Source organism: Pterocles gutturalis, unplaced genomic scaffold (assembly GCF_000699245.1).
Source record: "Pterocles gutturalis isolate BGI_N339 unplaced genomic scaffold, ASM69924v1 scaffold51732, whole genome shotgun sequence".
In the NCBI taxonomy this organism is placed as follows: domain Eukaryota; kingdom Metazoa; phylum Chordata; class Aves; order Pterocliformes; family Pteroclidae; genus Pterocles; species Pterocles gutturalis.
Genome location: NW_010117491.1, coordinates 1 through 9882, shown reverse-complemented (window position 1 = coordinate 9882; position 9882 = coordinate 1). Strand labels below are relative to the sequence as shown.

General features: G+C 42.1%; 1 protein-coding gene across 1 annotated transcript; it reads left to right on the top strand.

Annotated features, from left to right (window-relative positions):
- The first annotated feature begins 370 nt into the window (after positions 1 to 370).
- Positions 371 to 9815, top strand: ARHGEF39 (Rho guanine nucleotide exchange factor (GEF) 39). The gene is made up of 8 exons (XM_010075795.1): positions 371 to 548; positions 1112 to 1206; positions 1610 to 1730; positions 2770 to 2888; positions 4049 to 4119; positions 4920 to 5048; positions 8570 to 8799; positions 9726 to 9815. The coding sequence occupies exons 1-8, from the start codon at positions 402 to 404 to the stop codon at positions 9813 to 9815; spliced, it is 1002 nt and encodes a 333-aa protein (XP_010074097.1). The 5' UTR covers positions 371 to 401.
- Positions 9816 to 9882: the final 67 nt, after the last annotated feature.

Below are 9882 nucleotides of genomic sequence, written 5' to 3'. Positions count from 1 at the left end.
CTACTCCTACCCGCAGTACCTCTTCCATGCACTGACTTCCATGGGTTTATTGAGAATTTTGCATGAAGAATGGGGTAAAGCACAGGAAGCAGTGAGTGGGATTGTGCACCTGAAATTTGCTTACAGATGTATCATAATGTACTGCTCTTGCTTTCACCGCCTGATCTTTCTAACATGGTTCCTCTGGTTGATGTAAAGCTCTTCTACCCACAGGTAGAAACCAGAAAGGTTGCAGAAGGAAACTGTTAATAACGGTTGCTGGCAATTGACTTCCCTTCTTTCATAGTAGAGTTTGTAGCTCAGAATCCTGCCCTGCGGTATAGGTTATTCTTTTGTGTGTGTCCATCTCTCTTGGCTCTTCAGGATCAGTTGCCTTTCTGTGTATCAGCCCTGAGGCTGCCATGAGTGACTCGTCCCTGCTTTTCATGGCTGGAGTAAACACTGTGGAAGAGCAGAGGGCTCGCTGGGAGAGAAAGCGCAGCCGGACAGCCAAAGACCTGCTGGAAACTGAACATAAATACTTTGAGCAGCTGGATTTGGTGGTCACAGTGAGTATTTCAGCCCCTTCTGATATGTGGGTACCTTCAGGTGACACGTACTTATTTTTGTTGTCATGAGGAGGGGTCAAGAGCAAGACTATGATACATCTCTACTGCATGGGACAACTGCTGGGGCTGAAAGGTTTTTTTTGTTGTTTTTCTTTTACCTCCTCTGTAATATCCAATAGCTAGTGATTTTGGCCCCTTGCCTTTGGTCTGTACACTCTTGGAGTTTTGATTGTGTAGGAGACTCACCTTAAGATGCCTGATGAAATGTAGGGGCACAGACAAGACCAAGACAGATTATGAACAAGGTGGTGAATATCAGATGTGTCTAGGAATACTGAAGCAGACTCTGTATCAGTGCTGTAGTGCTATTGCACGTGCTTACAGTTACAGTCAAAGGTATCAAGAATGCTTACATCTGGTGATCTTGGGTAGGTGTTCACAATATTTGATATCCCTTTGAGCTAAAGAGTGTGCAACTTCTTGCTTCTGCTGTGCACCATGAATAACCCATGAGTGACCTGTGAATTCTACCTGTTTGAAATTCTCTCTTTTTTCGTACTTAGTTCTTTGTGACAATTTTAAAGGCCAAAGGAACATTGAAACCTGCTGTGTTGGAAACCATATTTGGACCCCTGGAATCCATATATTCGGCCAGCCAGTAAGTGAACACACTGATGTGATTCCTGAAATTATATGGGGAGGGCCCTACATTGATGAGAAGGTAAGATTTCAGGAAATAAAGCTAACACCTTGTAAAACAGGTATTCACTTCTAGCGCTGCTAGCCTTGTTGGCACATGCAGGTGTATACAGGAAACTGGTGACCTGTATCCACATGTCTGGATGCCCAGTTGCTCTCTGGATAGTGTTTTAAACTCAGTAAGTCCACTCTGCGGTATTTTTAAAGGGTGTTTTCTTTAGCTTGCTCTGTGACCATCAGGCACATATTTGGCACATAACCTGGATGTGAGGTGGAGACTGACAAAGGAAGGTCAGCAGACGGAGCTGTGAAAATGCCATCAGTGATGCACCCCTCCCGAGCTATCTTTGCTCCTTTTACAGTGTTCTGTTGCTTCACCTGGAGAAAGGGAATTTGGGACCAGGATTGGAAAATTTCTGTCAGAATCTGGAGCTTTACGGCCACTATGCTGAGAATTTGGAGCAGGCAAATAAAACCTTGAAGGTAAGTATCTCCTTTACTTTTCATGTTTGTTCTTCCCTCTCTTTCTTCATTCTGTGAAATAACTGCATCCTTCCCTTCTTCTTCTCTTTCTGGCAGTTTTCTTCCTTTTTCTGGGCTGTTGCTATTTTCTCAGTCTTTCTCCCATAATAGAATGGTGAAAACTTCTCTACTTATTAAGAGCTTCTCATTTTTGAAGCTTGTTTCAGGTGTCTGTGTATGTATGTGCATATGCTTAGCATAGCTTTCTCAAACAGAATTCTGTATTTACTCCCACTCCTCCTTGGCTGGCAAGCCTGTAGAGTTTGCAGTGGGAACACTAGGGGACAGTAATATTTTTCTGGAGAATTATCAAGTCTCCTAGTCTTTCCCACTATTGCTAACTGTATCCTAACAGTGGGATTTCCTTTTCTTTCCCATTTTTTTTTTTCTATGGTGGAAGAAGAATGGTTTCCTCCCTACTTATCTCTCCAAATACTAACTTTATTCTAAGAAGTTTCAGAAGGATATATTTTTATTTCAATGTTCTGACAACTATATCTGGGATTTAAACCACCTGTCTTCCAGTTTTTGTCCATGCTTATTCCCAGCTGCAGGATATACTGGGATGTTTCCCTTTTGTTCTGTTTACAAGCATATTTTCACACTTTTGATTTCCCAAGAGAAAGAGCCATTTTGGATACTTGCCTTGAGGTGATGGGAATGTGGGCCTGCATTTCTTTGTCTTGAATTGAGTGTCAAAAAGCCACAGTTGGACTTCTTGTTTTCCTGTCTGAGTCAACCTTCCTTTTTTTTTTTCTTTATTTCCACTTGCTGAGTTTACTAGCTTTATACTGCTGTGCATGAATGAAGAGAGGATATCACTTCCATTACCCACTGGGAAATGGTAGTCAGGAGAAAGGAAATTGCTTGCCCATGGCCACAAAATAAGTTGTTGATGGAGGACTGGAGTCCTAAACTCTGAGTTTTAAGAGTTCCAGGCTCTGGTGCAGACTAGAGCATATACTTCTTTCTATGGTCTCAAAGCTATATGACTTTTCAGGAGCAATTGAGGAAAAATAAGTCATTCCGACGGTTTAAGAAACTCCAGGAGACTCGACCTCAATTTCAAGGGAGGAAGCTAGAGGATCTGCTTCCTTTGCCCCTGCAGAGGTTTCACCAGTAAGTAAGCAATTCTGAGTCTTCAAGGTGGTGGTACAAGAGGGAAAAAGGAACATAACTGTGTCTTGGTTGCTATGGGAGATAGAGTTGTTTAATGTGTCTATAACTTTGAGCATTTAGACAGCAATGAAACAGACCTGAAGATGTGCCTGTGAAGTAGAATCAGTGTACATGGATGGGAGATGATGAAGAGAGGTAGGCTTGTTTAGCCCTGGCTCCTAAGCTCTTTATCTAGCTCTTCGGTAGAAATGAAGTGGAGGCTTTCTGTCATCTTGGTGAGCTACTGAATCTAGGCCACAAACAAAAGCAAGCTGTCTGAAGTGCTGCAGAAGTGGTGCTCTCTGCCAGAGATGGTCTTGCTCCACTTTTGTCCATGTTGCTGATGTGGAGCATTATGACTCTCACATAGATGGTTGCTTTTGGAGAGAGATGAGATCAATGAATGTGGGGGAGTTTATCAGGGCCATATGCTTTCCTCAGATGTGGTGCCTACTGCAGTTATCTGAGCCTAGACAGATCCAGAAGGTCTAATTCTTTCATTAACCAGCTCTTTCATGTTCAAGTTTCTTCAAAACTCTGTTATATATACTGCAGGTCATATGACTTCTGCCAGTTCATTAATCTATTTAATGTGATATTTCTTCTGTTATTTCAGGCTGAAAATAGTTCGACTTTATTGGGAGAAAGCATTTGCGGAGACTTGATCCTTGCTGGTATAGACTGGAGAGGAAAAAAGAAAAAGGCAGCTTCTAGTTCTTATAGAAATGCCTTTATTTTCTTGTGCGGGCAGGAATTGTATGTTATGAATGCTACTATTCAGACATTAAAAAAAATAGTTCAGAGAGAAATTTGTCTTTTATTGAAGTCATTTTTATGTGAATGCTAAAAGAGTCTCATGAACCTCAGTAATATGTGAGGTTGCTTTTATCAGATCCCTGTGAAATGCCAAAGGCTTGCAAATATATAAAATACTTGGGTTAATTTAGTTGCTAATTTTGAAGAAAAAATTAATGTGATCAAAGAATTGTGACCAAGAGCTGCTTGGTTAGGTTTAGAGGTGTGTACTCCATCTCCTTGTGTGGAGTATTGTTCATCATTCTGTCTCTAACAAGAGATACTGTATCGTATTTTTTTTGTGAAATAAACGTGCTCTATCTTAGGTACAAGCATTTCCTCAGAGACCTGCTGGAGAACAGCAGCCCAGGCAGCACTGACTACCAGAAACTTGCAAGTATGATTCCACATGTAGATGCTGACACTTTGATCAGTGTTATTCTCCTGGCTAAGTACATTTGGATTCTCGTCTTCTATCTGCTTCCATAGGAATAATCTTCTTCCTATCTCTGGGGTTCTAGAGGATTACTATTTCCCTTCTCCATCTTGATCAAGGTGTCCCCGAGAACACACTGGGAATAAAAATGTAGAGTAGCTATCTGGGAAAGTGGCCTAGGGGTTATGTTGGAGAAATGGCAGCTCTGTTTTTTTACAATGAGGGTGGTGAGACACTGGAACAGGTTGCCCAGGGAACTTCTCAATGCCCCATCACTGTAAGTGTTTAAGTTGGACAGGGCTTTGTGCAACCTGACCTAGTGAATATTTCTGCCCATGGCAGGAGAGATGGGACAGGTGATCTTTAAAGGGTCCTTCCAACCCAATCCATTCTATGACTCTATTGGTCACATACCTTAATTTTCCAGGATAATTCAAGTCCTTCATGTGATATTTACTAGCAGTTAACACCACTTGTGGGCATTTTTCCTGTTTTTGCTTCCAAATCCAGGAAATTATTCCTCTGTCTAATGTTTCATTGGCAAATAAGTGTTTTGTAGAACCACAGAAGTGTTGGTTGGAGAGAAGCCTCTGGAGGTCATCTAGTCCAATCTCGTGATGAAATTACTGAATAAATCTGTTGTTGATACTTGGTTTAAAACATTTGCTTCTTAATTTCTTCTTATCTTTTCACATTAAGATAGATAAGGTGTAATATGTACTCATTTGCGATAACCTCAGAATATGCTGCTATAATTTCAGAGGCTGTGAAATCTGTTTCTGAGGTATCTCGGTGGGTCCAAGACATCATTCGTAAGAGAGAGAACTCATTGCAGCTACTTCGAGTTCAGAAACTGCTCAAAGGACAGAAGACCCACGTTTTGACTCCAGGTGGGTCTTACTGACAGCTCTGTATTTCTTCTGCCAAGCTGAGATAACTGCCTTCATATCTGACTCAACTCATATTAACCAGTTTTTCCTTCTGCCCAAATTCCAGAAATAGGTGGTTAAGGAATATAACTAGTAATTCAAGCACTTTTTTTTTTTTTTTTAATTAAGAATTTTTGAGTAAGGATAAGTAGCAGCTTAGTTGCCTGACATTCAGATAGGACAAGCTGATGACTTAGTTAGAAAGTTAGTAACAGAAACCTAAGGAGATCAGGAGTATAAGTCCTGGGTGAGAATCAAAGGGGGACATGAAATAATTTTGGAAGAGTGTACGTAGTGGTGTTATCCCTGCTCCATTGCAGGAACCATAGATTTCTGAGTGTCAAGGACCCAAGGACTCTGGTGTTTTTTACCTTATGGTACAAGCTTCATGGGCTTTTTCTTCGCATGAAGGGTGTGAGCATCTTGTTTTATCAGCAGGGTTAAACTGTACCAGAAATCAGAATATTTGTGTTGATAGCTGAGATTTATAAAGTCACAGTCACTAGCACGTAAGATCACCTAATTGGATAACAGGGTTTTTTATGTGACTGGGTACTCTCCATGCCCAGAGCACACTGCAGGCCGTGTATGGAATATTGTGAGAAAGGTGTCCAGTCTGGGCAATTATGAAGTGGTCACTTGAGGCTTCACCTGTGCCCTCACCAAACTGCTACTGCAGAGGTCACCTAGAAACAGTGCTGCAGCTGGAGAGGAGTGTTGAAGTCACTGTGTGTAAAGGTCTCTAAGGCACACCTCTGAGTACTTGTGAATGTGGTTGTAATTCATGGATGTGTATTTTTTGTGCAAAAAAAACCCAAACATTGCCCAGTGGGATGAGGGAGGGAATTGAAAGAGTAAAACTAAGAAAACTTGTGGGTTGAGATAAAAACTGTTTAACAGGTAAAGCAAACACAAGCAAAGCAAAACAAAGAATTCATTCACTACTTCCTGTCAGCAGGCAGGTGTTCAGCCATCTCCAGGAAGGCAGGGCTCCATCACATGTAGCAGTTACTTGGGAAGACAAACGCCATCACTCTGAACATGCCCCCTTCCTTCTTCTTCCCCCAGCTTTATACGCTGGGCATGACATCATATGGTATGGAATATCCCTTTGGTGAGGTGGGGTCAGCTGTCCCAGCTGTGTCCCCCCCCACATTGTGGTGCACGCCCAGCCTACTTACTGTTGGGGTGGTGTGAGAAGCAGAAAACGCCTTGACTCCATGTAAGCACTGCTCAGCAGTAATGAAAACACCTCTGTAGTATTATCAACAGTGTTTTCAGCACAAATCCAAAACATAGCCTCATACCAGCTACTATGAAGAAAACTAACTCTATCCCATCCAAACTAGCACACATAGGAAAAGAGGTTACTTTTCAGAGGTTATGATTCTTGAAGATGATCAGTCAATGGACAGATTAATTTATGATTCTCTTTCCCATTCTTCTTAGAATCTTTTTGGTGATGCTGGCTGAAAGGGAGCTAACATAGGTGTGCTCTGCTTATTCTGAACAAGAGAATGCGTGGGTGTGCCTGGGTACATTGAAGTAGTGCCTAAGTAAAAAGGTAAATCAGTTATCCTGAATGACAGAACTAATAAGATAACCCCACAACAAAAAAACCCCAAAACAACCCAAATCAGTACAGTGAGACCAGAGGTGGCCATCATTTGAAAGTGTTTGCTCCACTTTTCTTTTTGTCTCCGAATATTCTGAGACATGTAGTTGGACAACTGTTGAGAGTCTATAGACACCTTTCCATCATCTAGGACAGAGAATTGTGATGGTTGTGTTTTCCATTAGCTGGAGTAAAATAGGTACTATTGGATGTGAGAAGCAGAAAAGTCAGAGGCAGATGGGGCTTGACAGTTTTGGGTCAGCTTGCCAGAAACAAGCTAGCTTTTGCAGAAGTGTTAAGATCGCATGCTCTTACTAGGAGGGAAGAGGTGAGAAAACATAATGCTATAGATTCAGAGAAAAGGGGTAGCTTTGGAATTGAGTATCTTACATTTGGCAGTGTCTCTGAGTGCTCCCAATGAAAAGAGACCCTGCTTTCCTTGCTGCCTTACATATATAGGGCAAATACCATCTTAGCCAGAACTGCCTCCTTAACAGAATACACTGTTCTGTCATCCCTAGCTCTACTAGGGATATTTCCTTGCCCTTCTTCCACAAGAATTTCCTAAATCACGTGCCTCTGGGAATCCTGAATATGGATCTATATCCTCAGACTTACAATACAGTCCAGCTCAGACTATATGCCATGGAGTCTGATCAGAGCTTAGCTGAGAGAAACAGTTCCCAATCCAGCCCCATGCTGCTGACACCTTCCTTCCATTTGTTTTTTAAACTTGGACTGATTTCTGCACCTCATTCTTCACTTTCTCCAGTTTCTTACTCAGATAAGAGGACTGGTTCCTGTGGATTAAGCTAAGCAAGAATTCCCTTTCCTCTGTGTTTTGTGACTGTAGCGTACTAAGTAAGACACGATCCATAATTAAAACAGAATTGTGTTGTTTTCTAAAAGGTACTTACTAGCTCAGCCAGCAGCTAAAGCATGAAAAACAGTGGCTGAAATTATCTGGCTGGTGTTTCCCAGACCAGGTGGCAATACCTTATTATGGCTTTAGATTTTTATAAATAATTTTATTGGCAGGTGTCCTCATAATTCCCATCAGTTGATGGCTTACTTGTACAATAATCCTTCTAGTTAGAGGCACTGCTTATATTATTCCATTTTGTGTAGTTGGCACTTTTTTATTGCTGATTACAGCTAGGTTTATCAAATTGTTTTGATTTTTTTTTCCTGATGATTTCTGTGTCTTTTGCTTTATTGCAATTAATTTCATGGGTAGATGACACTGGATGCTCTCCTGTAAGAGAAGGTTGATAAAGTTGCCTATTCAGACCATCCTTTTAATATGTTGGTTTGTGCTCCCTTTGCTGTCTTCTCACTAGAACAGTAATCTGCATTTTGTAATCTGTTAATTATTAGAGGTCCATATATACTTCGAAGACCTGTTTTAAACTGGCATGCACAAGCAAACAAACAAGGGGAAAATAATGTTCAAAACTTAGGACAACTTCTGTTTCACCGCTAGTGACAAACAATTGGGCAACACAAGTGAAGATAATTCATGGTATGTTTTCTGAAGGCTTATGTTAATTTAAAGGCATGCATACTATTTTCAAACCATGTTTTTGTTCTGGTCTCTTTAAACAAACTTGCATATCATAATATCCTCTTAATATAGTAGATTTATAACAACTTGAGTCTGCTCCTCATATACTCTGAGTTTTGGGCTGGTGAGCTGGCCTCAGTTGATGATACTCAGTGTCTTCTCATGGCTGGAATTGATGTAGAACCTGGTAACCTATGAGGGTAGCTTACTATATTCCCATTTGTCTTGTTACATCCTTTTTTTTTTTTTTTTTTTTCCCCAGTGATGAGCTGACAACTGTCTTTATTTCCCTTGCATGCCTAGGGCGCTGGTATATTCGGGAAGGCTGGCTTTTGGTGGTGCCTTCGAAGGGAGAAAAACTGAAGCGCAGGATGTTCTTCCTTTTCTCTGATATCTTTATTGCAACAAAGCCCTGCCACCCACTGCACCCACTGAACTCGAGCAAATTGGCATGCCAGGCTGTCTACCCACTTCACCAGTGCATAGTGGATAAAGTGTTCGGCCACACACAGAGCCAGGGAGGGCTCCTCAGTGTAAGTCTTCCCACTTCTGCCTGGGAGAAGCATCAGTGGAGTCAGACTTGTGAAGCAGGTCTCTAGCTATCTCAGCAGCAGCAGGACTGAGATGGTGAGAGTGGTGAAAACGGTAAATGCAATAACTTACGCTGAGTTGGGCCTACATCACTCAGGAAGAGAAGGGTTGCCCTTTTTTCCTTCATGGGGTAGGCCCTCTTGAGAACTCTGGGATACAGGTTGCTGGTTGCTTCACTTAGCTCAGGTGAGGAGGGTCTGATAAGACTCTGACACGCTCTCATGAGAGCCATGTTTGGGGGGACAGCCCCACAGTCGTGTGACAATGAATACATCGAATTACATTGATGGTGGACTGAGCTTATAGAAAACCCTGAGAAACAGAGAACGTGAAAAGGTGTGGGTATTATCATAGAAGACATTGCTTGCGCATCTAACTCTCTGAGGGTTGCAGGGTCTTTGGGACTGATGCCTTAGGTAGAGGTTTCAAGTTCTGGTCTTCCTAGGCTGCAGCATCTGGGGGCTGTGTTAGCTCATTTCTTGTGAGTTATGACAAGGAAGACTCTTTGGGCAAGCTGTGATCTGTAGATGGTGGTAGTGGAAAGACCCCTAGGGGCAGCTTGGAATACAGGAGAAAACGGGATGAGGAGCTGCTGAGAACTGTAATTGTGCACTTCCAACCCCTCTATTAAGTTGAAGTGAGCTGTCATCTGTGGCTGGAAGGAATGGACAAGATTGGCACTTGCTCTGCTGTCCAGCCTCTGGGTTCTTCTAATACCAATACTAAATTTTTCTGTCTGGGAAAGAAAATAGTGGAAATGATCATGCAGGACTGAGCTGAGCTCAGTGGAGATGGCTCTCCTGTTATCAGAGTTGCTGCCTTGGCAAGGAACGCCACAGAGTGGCACCAAATTCTGCTTGCCTTTCAGCTTTCCTTTCCACACAAGACACTGTTGTTGATGTCCAGCGACCAAGATATTAATGACTGGTATCAGAGTCTCTCAACTGCAGTCAGGTAGGTCTCCATTTTCTAAAGGTGGAAGGGGCTGAGGGAAGGGGTCAGAACCTAAAAATGATCATATGGAC

Coding starts and splice junctions, on each gene's coding strand:
- ARHGEF39 (XM_010075795.1), top strand. CDS start 402: ATGAGTGACTCGTCCCTGCTTTTCATGGCTGGAGTAAACACTGTGGAA. Junction 5,049..8,569: donor GACCCACGTTTTGACTCCAG/GTGGGTCTTACT, acceptor TTGCATGCCTAG/GGCGCTGGTATATTCGGGAA. Junction 8,800..9,725: donor GCCAGGGAGGGCTCCTCAGT/GTAAGTCTTCCC, acceptor CTTGCCTTTCAG/CTTTCCTTTCCACACAAGAC.